This window comes from Eucyclogobius newberryi, unplaced genomic scaffold (assembly GCF_026437365.1).
Source record: "Eucyclogobius newberryi isolate DKJ021-1_F unplaced genomic scaffold, fEucNew1.0.hap1 SCAF_13, whole genome shotgun sequence".
NCBI classification, from domain to species: Eukaryota; Metazoa; Chordata; class Actinopteri; order Gobiiformes; family Gobiidae; genus Eucyclogobius; species Eucyclogobius newberryi.
Genome location: NW_027315757.1, coordinates 5,808,748 through 5,827,649, shown reverse-complemented (window position 1 = coordinate 5,827,649; position 18,902 = coordinate 5,808,748). Strand labels below are relative to the sequence as shown.

The following is an 18,902-nucleotide window of genomic DNA, read 5'->3' as shown; positions in this document are numbered from 1 at the left end:
TGTCTGTACAATATATGTAAATAGCATGGTTGAGGTGAACGTGTTGCTCAGAGTGTTAGCATCATAAGTGCATAAATATCACTTTATTCCTGTTGAATTTTCAATGTGATCTCAGCAGTAAAAATAATAAAATAAAAGTAGTGAAATCCTCAGAAAAGGGGATCTATTTTTTTCTTTTTTTCTTCTAATTTTATAGAAAGTCAAAAAGTTTAAATTCAAATTAATATGTGCCTTCCAAATATATAATCACACATTTGTAATATTTAAGTCATCAGATAAATGTTTCTTTATAGATACTATAATTCTGTTTCACCTGTAGCAGTGGATTGTACAGTTTGTAAGAATTACTTCTCATATTGTATGGTAAAATTAAAAAACACTTTTTCTACAATGGTTAGAATATCAATAACGTAACTAATGCACTTTATCAACGTGTTTCCACTGTCACAATATCAGACACATTTAAAGTTTGGACTTTAAATGATTGTCTAGAGTATTTCTTTTCCACTCGGTTGTTCGTTTTAGCTGTATATTTAAGCCCTGAAAGGCCACAATGAAATGTGAATTACCAGCTAAAGACATTTCTGACATTTGATTCTTTCTAAAAAGTGAAATCTGTAAAAGGGCCGGATCACTTCTCAGAAACACATCATTTTCTTTTTGTGTGCGTTTTATGCAGTGTATTTGATCAGGGAACGATAGAATCATAGTTTTATGTCACTGCAGGCTTCACAGCTTCATTCAAGTGAACTCTTCATATATAACTGCATTAACAATTGAATATTTGCTAAGTGACAATTATGCGGGCAGTTATTATTATTATTATTATTAATAATGTATTGCCATATTCAAAACAAGAGTATGTGTTTAGTTTCTGTTGTTAAATGCACACGCACATCATTGATTAATATTGATGCCATTATGGTTATAGTTTTATCATTATTTTTTATAGTGGATAAGGCAGATCTTTATGTTTTACTCGAGAGTTGGAGTGTGTGTTAAATGTAATAACTTAATAACTTAAATGTCATAACTTAAGAAATGCTTTGATTAAAAGTGTTTTAAAAGAGAATTAACTACGTTAATTAGTAAATGCTTTTATTAAAGAAACTTTTAAAACATGAGCTGGTAAATCTATTAACAAAAGGTTTTTGTTTGTTTTTTAATTCAAAGAACAATTAATAAATAAGTTAACAAATACTTGTAATAAAATAATTTTCAAAAGTAGATTGAATAAAAGAATTTCTAAATGCATTTACAAATCCTTTTAGGAAAACCAAAAAGTATTTGCTTTTCTGCTTAGCTTCTCCATTTAGCTTTACCATGGCTCTCCTGGTCCTGGCTAAAGTACAGCACACAATGACAGGGAACTAGTAATGAACTCTCTGATTGGTCAGAGCGACCTGCAAACAAATCAGAGAGCTGCTTACTAGTTCACTCGTACTTTATCCAGGAGGACCAGGAGAGCCATGGTAAAGGCAATACAAGCTGCAAAGGGTTTCTAAAAGCATTTGTAAATGAATACAATTAAGTTTTTGCAAATCTCTTCAATAAATTGTCTTTTAAAAAATGTTTTAATAAAAGCTTTTGTTTATCAAATAATTGAATAGTCTTTTTAAAACAATGTTCATAAAAGCGTTTTTTGTTTTATTTGTTTCTCAAATCATCTTTTAAAATATGTTCAATTAGAGCAATTACAAATAAATGTCTAATAAATAAATATCACAAAAGTATGTATTAATTAATTTATTAAAGATTCTTTCAAACTTAATTGACACAATCTATATCCCATTTAACAAGTGGGTGATCTTTAGTAGCTCAGTAAAGGACAAAAGATATTTGCAATAAGTTTTGATGGTAGATTTTGACTTTAGACTTATTCACTATTTACTGTATTTTAGAATTTATCTTTGTAGTGCCCACTTAAATGGAGTAAAAAGTGTGACCAAGCTACGTTTAGCAAGCTACTCAAATGTTGTATGATTTGCTACAACTTTTTTACTTCTTAAAATACATTTTTACATTTGTTCTTTTTAGAAATAACAATACATTTTATTTATATAGTGCTTTTTGGGATATTCAAAGAGAATAATAATGCAGGCAATTTAAAGAACATTAAGCAAGAAATTATGCAGATAAAAGCATTAAATTAAAAAATCATAGATTGGAATAATTTAAATGCACAATTTAAATGTGGAATTAGAGATAAGAGACAGAACTAAAAATAACGTTCTGGATAATCTAATCAAGCGTATAAGGTGGTATTGCTGCACTTTTGTGTTTCATTTTACCTTACACTTTTTGTGCCATAGTTATAACTCTATCAAGACATTTACAGGCAGATTTTAGAACATTGCTGATTGTAATATGACATTTGACTATGATTATCCGGGCACTTAATACTTAAAGAAGTGTTTGATGGTGAAATGTTGAGCATGTGCTGAGGGTGTGGCAGAGCGCAGGCCTCGAGCAGAGCAGACCAGGGCCTGGTCTAGGGCTTTGTGCCATTTGGTCCAGTGCCAAAGCTGTGATAATCCTCCACAGTCCACATGGGGGCGACGTGTCTGCGCTACCCTGGGCCGCTCAACTATTTACAGAACATAAATTGTAATGTAATAAAGTTGGAATGAACAAATCTGTAATTATTTCAGCCGACGTCCTCTGCATTGAACTGAATATTGTGTCTCCTCTTGGGCTTGTGGTGATAAAACCTAGAGTTTAGACATCTTTGGACTATTTATAAAAGTTATTTTTAGTTTATATTTCAGTCCTCTCACAATATCATTTTTCCTGAGTCATAATTCATGTAAACATGCAAAAGACATACACGACAAACTACTACTGTACTTCTGATATTGTTTACCCCAACACACATTCTATTTCCATAAAAACATCCTCAATAAATGTTTTAAATGCAACATTGTAACAACCAAATGTGTTTCGGAGTAAGTGAAAGCTGCCATTTAGTGTTTAAATTGAAGCACTATTTATGACAGTTTGTATGAAGTATGAAACAAACAGATTGTTTGTCATGTCTTAATCAAATCAAAATTTGTTCGTGTCTAATTCACATGGGACCTAAAAACAGCTTTTCCAAACATAAACTCTGAAACACCAAAGCATGATCAGAATGATGCCGTAAACATGCTGTAGTGTTTGGGAAAGTGGAGCTCTTAATAAAGTTATGAGTCCCATGATTGTGTTCCTGTTGTGACTGTTGTGCTCTTGTGTTGTTAGGACCTGGATAGTCTTTTGGCTCAGTGTGGGACAGTGGAGAACTGTGAACAAGGTAAAACTCTCTCACCACCTATGGATGTCAGGATTATTGGGTTCATTGATCATCGTGATTTTTCAGGTCACAATAACATTTAAAAAAAGTTTAAATTTTAATTAAAAAAAAAAAAAAAAAAAAAAAAAAACGTGACCATTTTAGAAGCAAAATTAAGTATTTGTTGTTCAATTTATCTCCCAAAAACTGTTAAAAACTTTTTCATCTAGTGGTTTTTGTGTATTTGTTTTATTTTGTCTTTAAAAAAGTTTAATTTTGTAAAGCACAAACCTGAGGAACAGTAACGTGTTAGAAAGAAAATTAAAGATGTCACTGTTGTTTTGGTCACAGTCTTGGTCACTGTAATTGTTTAATCGTGATGTTTTTTCTCACACTAATTGTAACACTAAAATGTGATTTTGTGACATTTTTTTTAAATTTTATATCACATTTTCACATCAATGCTTAAGTTTAAACTGTAAGTTTGAATAGAAAGTGCACAATACAATTAACAGGTTAGAGCCATAAAGAAAAAAAAATCACATGAGACCAGCACCAAGAGGGTTTGTCTTGACATGTTTGACATGAGTGAGCGGTGTAAAAGCTGTGAGTGTGTTGAAGCCCAGTTGTAGCTGATTTAGAGGTTTGTGTTGTGTCCACAGTGAACACAGACAGTGAGACTGCCGTGGTCAACGTCACTTACTCCTGCAGAGACCACGCTCGACAGTAAGTCCGAAACTGTTTCTGCACTGTTTCCTGTGGCTAGAAGAATGGGAGTGTAAAATATGGAAGGGCTAAGGCAATCCAAATCATATGCTCATTGTGCGCCATCTAGTGGCCATTTTAGTCACATGTGCAAAATACTGTGACTTAAAGGCCTCATGTTTCATCATTGTGTCAAAGTAAAAATGATAACATCAGGGCTGCAATCATTAATCGACTAATGGTGACTTATCCACTGCTAAGAATAGTTGTAATAAAATTTGATAAAATTTCAGATTTTCTTCAAATATACTCTTTATTTGGAAATATCATCCATCTAGAATCCTTCATGAGCCAAATTGAAACCTTTATTTGATTGAAATATATTTCATATTATTTATTTGACTTTTCGACTCATAAAATAACTGTTCAAATAAAACTCTGAGGTCCCCAACACAATTCCTTAGGTTCCTCCAGCACCAGATTAAATGAGACGTGTAAGAGTGTGTTTTCACTGTGCGGTTCACTAGAGCCATCCAGAAGCTGAACGGACACCAGTTTGAAAACAACTCACTGCACGTGTCCTACATCCCTGATGAGACCTGTGAGCTGGACGGGCAGAGGGGCCCCGATAACGGCCGCAGAGCCGGCTATGGACCCCGGGGAGGACCACGCAGTGGTTCACCAACCCATGGTGCTCCAGGCAAACCCCACCCTGACTTCCCCCTGAGGCTGCTGGTGCCCACCCAGTATGTGGGGGCAATCATCGGAAAAGAAGGAGCCACCATCCGCAACATCACCAAGCAGACGCAGAGCAAGTGAGCGCCACACGCACAAGCTGTCATCCTTTGTTTTCTTTTCCTCCCGGCGGTGGAATTGTACTTTATGTCGTCACTGATGTTATAGTCATCTACCCACTTTCAGCTGCATGCATAACAATAACGTGTACAGTCATCCCACTGCGATGACACGTGTTGATCATACATGTAACACCCTGTGCGTTCAGGATTGACGTTCATCGCAAAGAGAACGCGGGAGCTGCTGAGAAGCCCATCAGTATTCACTCCACCCCTGACGGCTGCTCCGCCGCCTGCCGCATGATCCTGGAAATCATGCACCAGGAGGCCAAGGACACCAAGACGTACGTTACTCCCACACTCCACACTGTCTTTTATCTGACAGGAGACACGTGTGTCCCTGTGTGTGATCACCCTGTGCTCTTTCTGCAGTGCTGATGAGGTTCCACTCAAGATCCTGGCTCACAACAACTTTGTGGGACGTCTGATTGGCAAAGAGGGACGGAACCTGAAGAAAGTGGAGCAAGACACAGACACCAAGATTACCATTTCCTCGTAAGACCTGCTCGTACCACTGAGCTGTGGACACAGTCACAAGCATCACAATAATATGCTTGTGTATTCCTGCTGCTCTTGTGGATCATAGTGGTGTTAAGGTTTGGTGGAACTTATGTGAGAACATTCTACAGAGGCTCAGATAAAGAACTGACTGAAGCCTCCTTTTTATTGTTGATGAAAAATATCAGTTATATCCTGTATTTTTGCATTTCTTCTTGTACACTTAAACAAATTAATTTAGTGCTGTCAATTATTATTATCTTTATAATATTAGTTATGATACTGAAAGTGAAGGATGTTATACAAAGAGAGAATAGAGCGAGTAGACATCCAGAAGTGTCAGTGTTGCCTGATTCATGGTCAAGATTCATTCATTCATTTCTTTATTTGAGAAACTATGCAAATACATGGGCAACAGATAGATAATATACAGAAAACACAACAAGAGCTAAGTAATGATTAACCCAACGATGTGAATAGATTTGTCTCTAAATAAAACAAATGCAAACTGCAGCTCTCACAGTTTGAGAAACAGACTGAACACACTAAACACACTAGTGTCAGAACAGCATTCTCCAAAAGCTAACATCTTTATTGCTCTGTTATGGGCCATACTCGGAGCTACACATTGAGCTCCAGGCAGCACTATCACATCTGATCAATGGAATGTTGCTGATGTGCTCTACACTCATAATCTCCATTCTTGAATATTTGCAGCTTACAAGACTTGACAATGTACAACCCGGAGAGGACCATCATGGTCCTGGGCAGTGTGGAGGCCTCCTGCAAAGCTGAGGAGGAGATCTCCAAGAAACTGCGGGAGGCATATGAGAACGACGTGGCAGCTATGAATGTGAGGCACACACACACACACACACACACACACACACACACACTCTGAGCTGAAGATTTGACATTTGTATCTTCTTCCCAGCAACAGACCCACCTGATCCCAGGCCTGAACCTGGGAGCTCTGGGCCTGTTCCCGTCCTCCGGCGGCCTGCCTCCACCTCCCCCAGGAAACTCTTGTGGAGGGGCTCTCTATGGCTTTGGGGTGAGTCTGGCCATTACTTTAAAGGGGCATATTATGCAAAATCATCTTTAAAGAGCTATTAACCTGGTTACAACAGTGTTTCCTCATAATTAGTTTACTTAAGCTGTGTCCTGCAACTGAGGCTCCAGTGTTCAGAAAATTCCCGTTTTTACCTACCCTGTCCCCGCCCATATCCCTGTACTTAGTGATTATTTTAAAAATAAGGCTCACCAGTTTTGAGCAGGAAGTCAATTATCCTGTTTCTATTACTTAGCTGTTTTAGATCAATATTGCAGTTTACAATGAACTAAACGTAAAATGATGATCCACTTTGTGTATTATGTTCGATACAAAGTACCTAGAAAAAACATAATATGTCTCCTTTCAATTGCCTTCTACTTTTTATCTACTATTTATCCATGATCGAAATCATATCATTTGCATTTTTGTCACATTCTCACAAATCCATCATTAAGTGATATTTGATGTTAAAGCTGTTTCTGTAGTGGTAATGTAGTCATGTGTGCACCTAGGCTCCAGAGCAGGAGACTGTGCACGTGTACATCCCAGCACAGGCCGTGGGAGCCATCATTGGGAAGAAGGGCCAACACATCAAACAGCTGAGCCGCTTCGCTGGGGCCTCCATCAAGGTCTGAACACTCTCCTGCATTCAGTACTCAAGCAGTAGGTGTCTGAAAAGTACTAAGCAGATTTTGTCCAACAGATCGCTCCAGCAGAGTCCTCCGACTCTAAAGTCCGTCAGGTCATTGTGACTGGACCCCCTGAGGCACAGTTCAAGGTACGGTGTATTTGCCTATGGGCACATCATTGTACCTTACTGATCATATCTTTAGTACTGGCATCAATAATTTGCGTGTGTTTCTGTGTGATAGGCTCAGGGCCGGATCTATGGCAAACTCAAGGAGGAAAACTTCTTTGGTCCTAAAGAAGAAGTCAAACTGGAGACTCACATCAAGATGGCTGCCTCTGCTGCAGGCAGAGTCATTGGAAAGGGAGGCAAAACGGTAGGCCCAACATTTAGATTAGATTAACTATTAACTTCCAACGTGTTACAAGACAACGGCTGAGTACAGTTCTGTGAAGTAAGCGTTTGTGTGTCTCAGGTGAATGAGCTGCAGAATCTAACTGCTGCTGAGGTGGTGGTACCCAGAGAACAAACTCCAGATGAAGACGACCAGGTCATCGTCAAGATCAACGGACACTTCTTTGCTAGCCAGGTACCAGCAGCAGAAAATCATATCACTGAACTTTACTGGAATGCCTTATCTCTGGTGGCAGGCCCGCTCATGTGCTTTTGTTGCTCTCTAATATTTTCAATTACTGTGTATGTGCACTAATGCTGACCTAAGGTTTTTTTAAGATTAAGGGTCATTGCATGAGTAAGTGTTTTACTGCTAAACTAACACAAAATCCTGACCTTTAGATAGTCTTTTAAATCCATGTGTCTTTGATTCTGGCTAAACACTGGTTTGGTGATGTTTCTAGTGGCCCGCGTGTGCTTTCTGATTCTTAACCTTCTGTATGTGCTGTGCAGCTGGCCCAGAGGAAGATCCGGGAGATACTGACCCAGGTGAAGCAGTCACAGAAAGGCAACATGAGCCCGGGCCCCCAGCCGCAGGGCTTCACTGAGATGGGGGGCTCCACACAGGCACTGGCTCAGGACCACCAGCCACGCAGGAAGTGAAGCCCGCCTGATGGACAGACAGACCGGACACACGGACGAATAGACGGACAGACGAACGGATACAAGAGAGCAACACACGGACCCAGCAATAGATAGGGAGAATTCTACAGAGGGAAGGGATACGCCCATTAGCTAGAGATAAGAGGAAGGAGAAGATTCAAATCAAAAAGATGAAATGAATACAAAATGATAGCGAGCAGATGCCAGGCCAGAAGAGGCTGGTTCAGGATGGAGGGATGATGGAGGAGGACTGTCAGGGCTGTGCTGGTCTGATCCTGGGCAGCTCCACTGTATGTGTGAGGAAGCAGCCTTACACCTGTCCACAGACACACGCACGGCTCCGGGCCCTGCCGCCACCTTCCCACCCGCCTAAATGCAGCCTTACCTGTAAGCTGTTTTTTAAATAGAGATATATGTATAGAAATGTTTATTCAGAGCTATTATTGATAGAATGCAGTGAAACAGAGCCGGGAGAGAGAGCAGGGAGCTGCTAGAGCACTTTGAGCTGGAGAGTGTCCACAGGTCTACCGTCCTGCCCACACTTCAGCCTGAACCACAGTCAGTACAGAAGAGGGGCCCAGATGCTAACACTGCTCTTTAAAAACCTCTCCGAGTCGCGGAGAGATTATAAGATAATGAAAATATGAGGTTGTAAATATATAATCTTCATGAAAATAAAGAAATGCTGTGTCTGGACACTGCCCAGCCCTGGGTGGTCGCTGTAGTTGTGTACAGCGAGCAGGCGCTGGGGGCTCCAGGCCCAGCAGGAGACAGTAAGGCACGCAGAGGTCGCGGCTAGTCCTGCAGTTCTAATGCAGCGGCTCAGCTCACACTCAGACACATTTGTAGAATACAGCCAGCTATGCTAGCTGGCTAGCGGCCCGCACCTTAAACGGCATATTTTATATATATTATATATATGATATGTGAGTTAGCCTGGCCCCTCTGGTGAATGTAGGAGGCAGTGAGTTCAGACTGCACCTTTTACACACGTCGCGCAATGACAGGAAGACAGGCGTGTCTCATTGTTTCTGCTCATCGCTTTTCCCCAGGCCAGGACAGCACCAGGAGCTCTGGGGCCTCACTGTGGTCCTCACTGTGGTCCTCTCTGTGGTTCTCACTGTGGTCCTCAACAGTGTTCTCGCTGGGCTGAGGTTGAAGTATGGCGGTGGGACAAACCGTGCACCATAGGCGGCGCTCGTAAAAAGTACTTAAATATTTTCGTTCGCGCCTGCCCCGCTCGCATGGTGATCTCAAGAGCGCCGTAGGCGATGCAAGCGAAAAGTACTACGGCGCTAAGATCAGTGCCGTGCGCGCGAGCGCCTACGTGCCGTGATCTTAATACCTGGCGGTATCTTTTGGGCATAGCGGTGACCAGCCGAAGCATGGCGCCCGCATGCTAAAACCCCTCAGCGAGAACACTGTCTCAGTGTGGTCCTCTCTGTGGCTCTCACTGTGGTCCTCTCTGTGGACCTCACTGTGGCTCACACTGGTCCTCACTGTGGCTCACACTGGTCCTCACTGTGGCTCACACTGGTCCTCACTGTGGTCCTCTCTGTGGCTCTCACTGTGGTCCTCTCTGTGGACCTCACTGTGGCTCACACTGGTCCTCACTGTGGCTCACACTGGTCCTCACTGTGGCTCACACTGGTCCTCACTGTGGTCCTCACTGTGGTCCTCTCTGTGGCTCTCACTGTGGTCCTCACTGTGGCTCTCACTGTGGCTCTTACTGTGGTCCTCACTGTGGCTCTCACTGTGGCTCTCACTGTGGTCCTCACTGTGGCTCACACTGGTCCTCACTGTGGTCCTCACTGTGGCTCTCACTGTGGCTTTCACTGTGGTCCTCACTGTGGCTCTCACTGTGGTCCTCACTGTGGTCCTCACTGTGGCTCACACTGGTCCTCACTGTGGTCCTCACTGTGGCTCTCACTGTGGCTCTCACTGTGGTCCTCACTGTGGTCCTCACTGTGGCTCACACTAGTCCTCACTGTGGCTTTCACTGTGGTCCTCACTGTGGCTCTCACTGTGGTCCTCACTGTGGTCCTCACTGTGGCTTTCACTGTGGTCCTCACTGTGGCTCTCACTGTGGTCCTCACTGTGGCTCTCACTGTGGCTCTCACTGTGGTCCTCACTGTGGCTCTCACTGTGGCTCTCACTGTGGCTCTCACTGTGGCTCTCACTGTGGTCCTCACTGTGGCTCTCACTGTGGCTCACACTGTGGCTCACACTGGTCCTCACTGTGGCTCACACTGTGGCTCACACTGGTCCTCACTGTGGTCCTCACTGTGGCTCTCACTGTGGCTCACACTGTGGCTCACACTGGTCCTCACTGTGGTCCTCACTGTGGCTCTCACTGTGGCTCACACTGTGGCTCACACTGGTCCTCACTGTGGTCCTCACTGTGGCTCTCACTGTGGCTCTCACTGTGGTCCTCACTGTGGCTCTCACTGTGGCTCTCACTGTGGCTCTCACTGTGGTCCTCACTGTGGCTCTCACTGTGGCTCTCACTGTGGCTCTCACTGTGGTCCTCACTGTGGTCCTCACTGTGGCTCTCACTGTGGCTCTCACTGTGGCTCTCACTGTGGTCCTCACTGTGGCTCTCACTGTGGCTCTCACTGTGGCTCTCACTGTGGTCCTCACTGTGGCTCTCACTGTGGCTCACACTGTGGCTCACACTGGTCCTCACTGTGGCTCACACTGTGGCTCACACTGTGGCTCACACTGGTCCTCACTGTGGTCCTCACTGTGGCTCACACTGTGGCTCACACTGGTCCTCACTGTGGTCCTCACTGTGGCTCTCACTGTGGCTCACACTGTGGCTCACACTGGTCCTCACTGTGGCTCTCACTGTGGTCCTCGGGGTTTCACTTGGGTCACTGTCCTGGCCCAGCGCGGATGACCAAAGGCCAAGTCCTCCAAAGCTCCTTGCCTTGAGCTCAGAGAAGGAAAATCCGATTAAAGGAGCAGCTTCCTGGTCTCTCTCCCAGACTGCCAAAGGCCTGTGGGCGGAGCCTCCAGACCCTGCCTGCGTTTGATGATGAGGGGCGGGGTCTGTGCCTGGACGCTCCGCCATTATTAGAACAGATTAGAGAAGAATGAAAACGAAAAAACCTACCTCAGGGTAACGTTACCTCAGTATTCCTTTTTTTTTTTTTTTTTGCTTGCTGGTATTTTATATAAGATGAAAAACAAAAGAGCTGTAGACCTGAATATTTTTTATTTTTTTAAGAAGGAAATTATGTTTTTTTTAGGTATTGTCTTGTTGCTTTGATATTTTTTTCTGTTTTTTTGTGTGTGCTGAATGAATGCGCTCAGGATGACACAAAGGCTGTGTTTTAAAGCAGAGATTCAGTGTGGAGAGGAAATGGGGGAAGTGCCATTTTGCCTTTTTTTTTTTTTTTTTTTTTTTTTTTTAGAAAACAGGCTCTTTGTCTTCCTGCAGTGTGTGTGTGTGTGTGCGTGCGTCTGTGTGTGTTTGTGTGCGTGTGTGTGTGTGTGCGCGCGTCTGTGTATGTGTGTGTGTGTGATGGGACCAATGGGGACAGGTGTGAGTGAGGAGGGTCCAGAGGTGCACACGGATGCCTCCTCACGGGCCTGGAGCCTTTCTAAAGCTCAGCTGGTGGCTCCTGGCTCTCCATGTGCCCTGAGGGACCCTCCTCTCCTGCCTTACTATGATGACATCATCATGACATGCCAAACATTGTGAGAGGGCTCAAATGTGTGGGACAGAGCCAGCACAGCTCAAGTGACTCTCTGAATGTGAATCTACCCTGTGCACTGACCGCTGCACCTCAGCTCCCTATTGGCAACATGTGTGATTGTGTTTCTGTTCACTGGTTTCAAATGTTCCGTTTAGTCTGGAGATGTGGTTTGGGTGAAAAAAGCAGAAAAAAGTAGGAAGAGAACCTATGGGCACTCCGTCTAATTTCACCGGACGGATGCTTAAAACTGGGAGCAACTTGCTTTAAACAAGAGAGTTTAAAACATTCAAACGCCACTACAAAATAGATTCTGACCTGTACTAAAGAACAGACAAGCTGACCACAATGACCACTTTTTCTATTTTTGGAGAGCAAAAATCTTCAAGTCCTCAAGGTCATTGACACTAAAGATTGCACCAAGCCATCTGTGGACACTGCCAGATAAATACCCCTCGTGTAACCTCTGCTTGGTGACCCAGCCCAACACTCAAACAGGGAAGGTCTATTTTACTGTGTTCGCTTCCATTTGGAGCCGAGCTGAGAACTCCCTCATGGTGGTTCTCACGCTCTCCAAAACCATAGAGCTCTGTCCACCAAGACAAGCTACTCTAGGATTCATAATCAGCCTGCAGCCATTCAGATTTGTCAGGATAATTTATCTTTTTTTTTATTGAGTTTATGACAATACAGCAAGCTTTATTTGACTGTTGAAATTCAGTGACGATATTAGCATGAAGCTCCTGTAAGAGTGAAGGTTTCTCTCCTGAACTCCAGCGGAGATGCAAGATTGTTTCGTTTAAATTTGACTGGAAAACTCATTTAATTTGTGGAGTGGGCGGGATAGTCAGGATCCCTCGTCCTTACTTGCGCTGGTCTCCTTCGTGTTCGTTTTGCTCACAAGACCTTTTTAAACAACCTACTCTTTTATTTTTTGACACTTTGACTCTTTGGATTTCACTATATCTGTCTTGAAATGCACAGTAACATCTACTACACAACACAGTAGCTCAGTACATGACAGTGCCAAACGCAGGCACATTTCACCTGCATTCTCAGCACTCCAGGCCAACACGGAGTCTGTCATGTTGGAGCGTTAGAGTAGACCTGCGAGTGCACGTAGTGTCCCCTCAGACACACGAGACACACGTTTACTCCTGCCAAGAGCAGCCTTTTGTAAGAGCCCAGTCTGAGACCTTCCTCTGAGCCTGTGGACGAGGAGCTGTGCCACTGTCAAAATCCACAAATGCACTGCAGCTCATTCTCAATTGGAAGGCTTTAATGCCACCAACCTGCACACTACAACATAATGTGTGATATTATTGGCCTACTACCCCTCAGCCAATCACGTCAGGGGACTTAAGCAGTCTATGCACACTGCATTCTTCAAATAACCTGTACAGAGAAACAAGGGACTGAGATGAATGAGCATAAGGCCACCATTGAGCTTTTCTACTGGTCAGTCTGTAACAGCGTGTAACAGCCTGTAACAGCGTGTAACTGCGTGTAACTGCGTGTAACAGCCTGTAACTGCGTGTAACAGCCTGTAACAGCCTGTAACAGCGTGTAACATCCTGGAACAGCCTGTAACTGCGTGTAACAGCCTGTAACAGCGTGTAACTGCGTGTAACAGCCTGTAACAGCGTGTAACATCCTGGAACAGCCTGTAACTGCGTGTAACTGCGTGTAACAGCCTGTAACAGCGTGTAACATCCTGGAACAGCCTGTAACTGCGTGTAACTGCGTGTAACAGCCTGTAACAGCGTGTAACATCCTGGAACAGCCTGTAACTGCGTGTAACTGCGTGTAACAGCCTGTAACATCCTGGAACAGCCTGTAACAGCGTGTAACATCCTGGAACAGCCTGTAACTGCGTGTAACTGCGTGTAACAGCCTGTAACATCCTGGAACAGCCTGTAACTGCGTGTAACTGCCTGTAACAGCCTGTAACAGCGTGTAACATCCTGGAACAGCCTGTAACTGCGTGTAACAGCCTGTAACATCCTGGAACAGCCTGTAACTGCGTGTAACTGCGTGTAACAGCTGCGTAACAACGGGACAAACACGTGACACTGCAAAAAAGAATACCCAGATTCTCTATAATGACTTGAATTGACTAGTTTACTTGATGGACCTACATTTTTCAATTTGTTTAAACAAGAATTATTTGCCATTTAAGTTCGATGTAGAGCCATGAATGTCATCTAGCAAGTAAAATATATCTCCTACATAAATAAATCTGACATATTCATGATCAATAATAGACTGAATTCAAGTCATTTTAGTTGATTTGGTGAGGAATTGTGCTATGTCCCCATGAAGTGCAATGTTTAGAGCAGAAAGAGGATTAAATGCTTTTGAAAAGGGTTGACAGTGGTATATTTGCTGACATGATACAATTCTTCATGCGACTGCTCTCTCCACTGAGGCCAGGGGGGTCCACCAGGCTCCAAGACCAGCGGCTCAGAGGTCATTTTGGAGTTCTTTTCTCCAAACGCCTCCATGTCTTGTACCCATGTCCCTCTTCAGTATGCTGAGGGACGCGACGAAACAACCTCTTGACACATAACTAGGAACGCTACCTCAGAAAAAAACAACGCAAACTCAGCAAGAAGATTGTTAGATGCTATCATGCTAGACAACATTCTGTTAGCGAGCGCGTCGGTCGTAGCTCGACAGATGCAAATATAAGGAAAGGAAATTATGCGACTTTATAATTTATTTTTCAGTTACGGGCAAAAAATGTACCTCTCCAACTTTTACGAGATGAGACTGTAAAAATAAAAACACAACAAAAAAGCTAATATGGACACATTGTTGGAAGATGTGGAGAGAAGAGGCGTGGCTTATCAAATAAGCGGCAGTATTTGAGCAATCTGATTGGTCTAGGTGTTTAAGCCAGGTTCTTTCCAGCCTTCAGGTTCCCAAATTCCAAGTTACCAGCGCTGCCTCAAATTTTCCACTCCGTTCCCCACTTTGCGATATCACGACACCTGTAACCATGTAATTGTTTCGTTGATCTACCTCTTAGGAAAAAAATAGGTAAATGGATTTTTTTTTTCTTCTTCTTCGAAAAAGGACACAAAACGACAAAAAAAAAAAAAGTTGCTCGAAATAAAAATCTAGTTAAAATCAATAACTGGGTAGTGACATCTCCATATACTGTAGTGAATAATGTATTGAAGGAATTCTTCCAAAGATTTTTTTTTGTTTGTTTTTCTTTCTACATCCTTAGTTGATTTTGATTTTAAAGGATTATAAAATGGAAGCTGATTTGGAGAGTCGTAAGCTTAGCACCTGTCTTTTAACTATCTTCTTGAAACCTAACATCAATGAGATTCTTTCTTCAATTTGCATTTTGTTTTTGTTTGTGTCATAACGCATTTGTTTAACCTCAAAAATATTCTTATCATTTTGTCTCTTCTGACAGCAGATTGTAACTCTTATGTTTGGGTGCATTTAGCATTTTTCTTTTTCTCGGTGAAAAAAGCTTATGTGCAAGGACCTCCTACACTGATAAATGCTATGTTTTCACTTCCTCTGTTCTGTCGTTTAAAGAAAAAAAGGACCTGTTGTTGTAGCGGACTACGGCGTCATCGGTGGAGAGGAGGCCGCCTGGGCTATTCTCACTACTCCAAAGCATAGAACTATTTTGACTGAAATTTGGCGTCGTTGTGGGGGGAAAACACTACGCATTTTGTTTTTGAAATCTAGAATTAGACAAACGTGTCCCTGATAAGTTCTGTGACAGTCGGTTCGACATTGACTGCATAGCTTAAAAGCAAAGTCAGATGTGACAACTGCCCATGTTCAGTGTCGGTTCATTTAAACTTATATTAAGCTAAATATAAAGACAAATGGATCGACGTATGGTTTTTATATCAACTTTGCACCGTGATTTTGGGGGTTTTCTGACTGTTGCTGTGGTAAAAGAGACAGGTTTTAAGACAAAGTGCTACAGAAAGTAATTGGAAGGTGTCATTGTGAGAAGTGCCCGGGCCCCTCCCTCCAGCAGGTGGCGCCCTCGGTCTTACAGTATATGGACTTTCACCCTCTGCCTGCCTGATTCCTTTAGTCCTCATCAACACTTGTTTTAAACTCCTTGTAAACAAACAGAGCATAGATATGAATGTGTTATTAAAGATGAGAAAATGGACCATGTGTTTCTTGTGTCATTGTGTGTGTGTGTGTGTGTGTGTTGTGTGTGTGTGTGTGTTTACCAAAGTAGAAAGTATGTTTTATTTGATTCCTACAGTAATCCTGCCTATTTACTCCACAGCTCAGCTCACTCCAGCCAGTAGTGCTCCTTTGTGTTTTTAAAGTCACCTCACCAGACTCATTCTGATCAGTCTATGTCTTATTGCAGTCACTACAAACCATCTTTAGCGCTCCATCATGGAAATAAGACTGTTTTTGACTCCTAAACTGCTCCACTCCTTCAGTGGTGTTTTCCAGAGGTTATATACTTACTGTTACCCAGATGCTCCTCTCAAGGTGAAGCGGTCTCTACCCCATATGGATGGTCCTTCATCTGCCTGGAAGATCTGGCTCTCCTTCTGATGAACTGGTTCTCCTTCTGATGAACTGGTTCTCCTCCTGAAGAACTGGTTCTCCTCCTGATGAACTGGCTCTCCTCCTGATGAACTGGTTCTCCCCCTGAGTGGGTCCAGCTCCAGTCTCTCTCGCGTCTGTCTGATGGAGTCAGATCTCTCCTTCACTCTGGAACTCCTCCAGGTTTCTACTTTTCCCCAAGGAGGTTTTTTGTAGTTTTTCCTGGCCTAGAAGGAGGGTCTAAGGACATTGTCCTTTGTCCCCACAGACATTGTTTAATCCGTTTTTCACTGTTGCCCTCAGAGGCAAACTGATTTTGAGCGTTACAAAAATAAATTTAATTGAATTGAACTGTTGCTATTGTTATTGAACATTTAATACCAGGACTGTTTTTAAAAATATGAAATAATGTGGAACATAGGGACTTTGATAAAACCATGTTGGTTATATAGGACCTATTAGGGTTAGGGTGGGGGCCCGACCCCCCACAGCCAAATCATCTCAAGTTTACAGGCCAAGGGCCAAACATTTGGCCTGTACTTTGGGCACTCCTGGTATAGAAGTGGTTGTATGTACATTGTAGCCTATTGTTTAGGTATTTATATTATTGTATGAAACAGCTCAACGTCCTTGAAATGCCCCCTCGGGACATTAATGGAGAGATTAATGATCAAAAGACACACAGATTTGGATATGCTAGTTTTTCTGTAATGTGTCATTAAATGTGTAACCCTAATTTTAAAAGATATTTGTTAATACTGAAATGTTTTATTTTTTCAAAGCTTGCAGTGTGATCGTAGCTCAAATGTATGTCGTTTAACCCCCACAAAACAATACAAGAGATGGTTCAGTTATTGAAAGAGTCCCACAAAATGTGTTTTTAGGTGTAGTTTTAGATGAAAGGTTAAAATGAAAGTTATTAAATGTGGTGAAGAGATGTACTCGTGTACTCAAAATGTGTTACTATGACTATATCAGTCTTTTATATAATGTCATTCTTAAACTAATGTTTACAAGTTTGGGGAAACTGTTATAAGACAAATCTACTGCCTGATTATTCTCCAAAAAAGAGCAATTATAATTGTCTACAAAGTAGAGTTATATGATTTAATTTATTATCAAACTTCTCAAATCAGGTTTAGGGCATCACAAACCTCTCTTCCACTTAACATTCAAAATTTATTTTTAGATAGAGATACTCGCCACAAATTCACTCCAAGAGGTCAAATCCATGTGTATTTCAGTATGAGGGGTTACTGTGTGGAACGAGTTAACTGAGGAAATGAAAAAGTGTTTAAATCTGAAATAGTTTTAAAAAAGAGGCAATAAAACTTCATCTACAGTGAGTGAAGGTGAGGAGAGGGGAGGAGAGGATGTTTCTCCCCCATGTCCTTTTTCTATCCATCCATCTTCTTCCGCTTTATCCGGGGCCGGGTCACGGGGGCAGCAGTCTAAGCAGGGACTCCCCAGACACTTCCTCTAACTCCTCCGGGGGGATCCCGAGGCGTTCCCAGGCCAGCCGAGAGACATAGTCTCTCCAGCGTGTCCTGGGTCTTCCCCGGGGCCTCTTCCCGGTGGGACATGCCTGAAACACCTCCCGAGGGAGGCGCCCAGGAGGCATCCAGAACAGATGCCCGAGCCACCTCAGCTGGCTCCTCTAGACGTGGAGGAGCAGCGGCTCTACTCCGAGCTCCCCCCGTGTGGCCGAGCTCCTCACCCTATCTCTAAGGGAGCGCCCAGCCACCTCATTTCGACCGCTTGTATCCGCGATCTTGTTCTTTCGGTCACTACCCAAAGCTCATGACCATAGGTGAGGGTAGGAACGTAAACCGACCGGTAAATAGAGAGCTTTGCCTTTGGGCTCAGCTCCCTCTTTACCACAACGGTCCAATGCAGCGACTGCATCGCTGCAGCCGCTGTACCGATCCGCCTGTCGATCTCACGCTCCATCCTTCCCTCACTCGTAAACAAGACCCCGAGATACTTGAACTCCTCCACTTGGGGCAAGGACTCCCCACCCACCTGAAGAGGGCAAGCCACCTTTTTCCGGTTGAGAACCATGGCCTCGGATTTGGAGGTGCTGATTCTCATTCCAGCCGCTTCACACTCGGCTGCAAACCGTCCCAGTGCATGTTGCAGGTCCGGCTTTGATGGAGCCATCAGGACAACATCGTCTGCAAACAGCAGAGATGAGATGAGATCCTGTGGTCCCCAAACCGGACACCCTCCGATCCCTGACTGCACCTAGAAATTCTGTCCATAAAAACTATGAACAGAACCGGTGACAAAGGGCAGCCCTCATGCGCCCCATCCTCCGATTCAGTCACTTTTCCCTGAGAGAACATTATACCACAAATATCTTCTAGATAATCATGCTACAAATTGATAACTAAAATGTATTTCCTAATTCACCAAACTTCCCAGACTATCCACTAATGCAGGAGCACCTCAAGGACATGCGCTTGGATCTATGGTCTACATGCAGCCACCAGAAGCAAAACCTTATATGATACAAAATGAACATAATATTTAATGTATTAGTTAATTCATAGAGGGTATGAACAGTTCACAACAGTTCAGTTCACATGTC

General features: G+C 43.1%; 1 protein-coding gene across 1 annotated transcript in view; it reads left to right on the top strand.

The window, feature by feature from the left end:
* LOC140357859 (insulin-like growth factor 2 mRNA-binding protein 1) overlaps nucleotides 1-8,768 on the top strand; it is a 34,718-nt gene extending 25,950 nt beyond the window's left edge. Inside the window, exons 4-15 of the mRNA XM_072442398.1 lie at nucleotides 3,238-3,289; nucleotides 3,931-3,994; nucleotides 4,501-4,788; nucleotides 4,977-5,111; nucleotides 5,200-5,322; nucleotides 6,043-6,178; nucleotides 6,260-6,379; nucleotides 6,892-7,008; nucleotides 7,083-7,157; nucleotides 7,252-7,383; nucleotides 7,483-7,596; nucleotides 7,914-8,768. Of these exons, the coding sequence (XP_072298499.1) occupies nucleotides 3,238-3,289; nucleotides 3,931-3,994; nucleotides 4,501-4,788; nucleotides 4,977-5,111; nucleotides 5,200-5,322; nucleotides 6,043-6,178; nucleotides 6,260-6,379; nucleotides 6,892-7,008; nucleotides 7,083-7,157; nucleotides 7,252-7,383; nucleotides 7,483-7,596; nucleotides 7,914-8,063 (1,506 nt within the window). The 3' untranslated portion in view covers nucleotides 8,064-8,768. The remainder of the gene's footprint in view (nucleotides 1-3,237; nucleotides 3,290-3,930; nucleotides 3,995-4,500; nucleotides 4,789-4,976; nucleotides 5,112-5,199; nucleotides 5,323-6,042; nucleotides 6,179-6,259; nucleotides 6,380-6,891; nucleotides 7,009-7,082; nucleotides 7,158-7,251; nucleotides 7,384-7,482; nucleotides 7,597-7,913) is intronic.
* The last annotated feature ends 10,134 nt before the right edge of the window (nucleotides 8,769-18,902 follow it).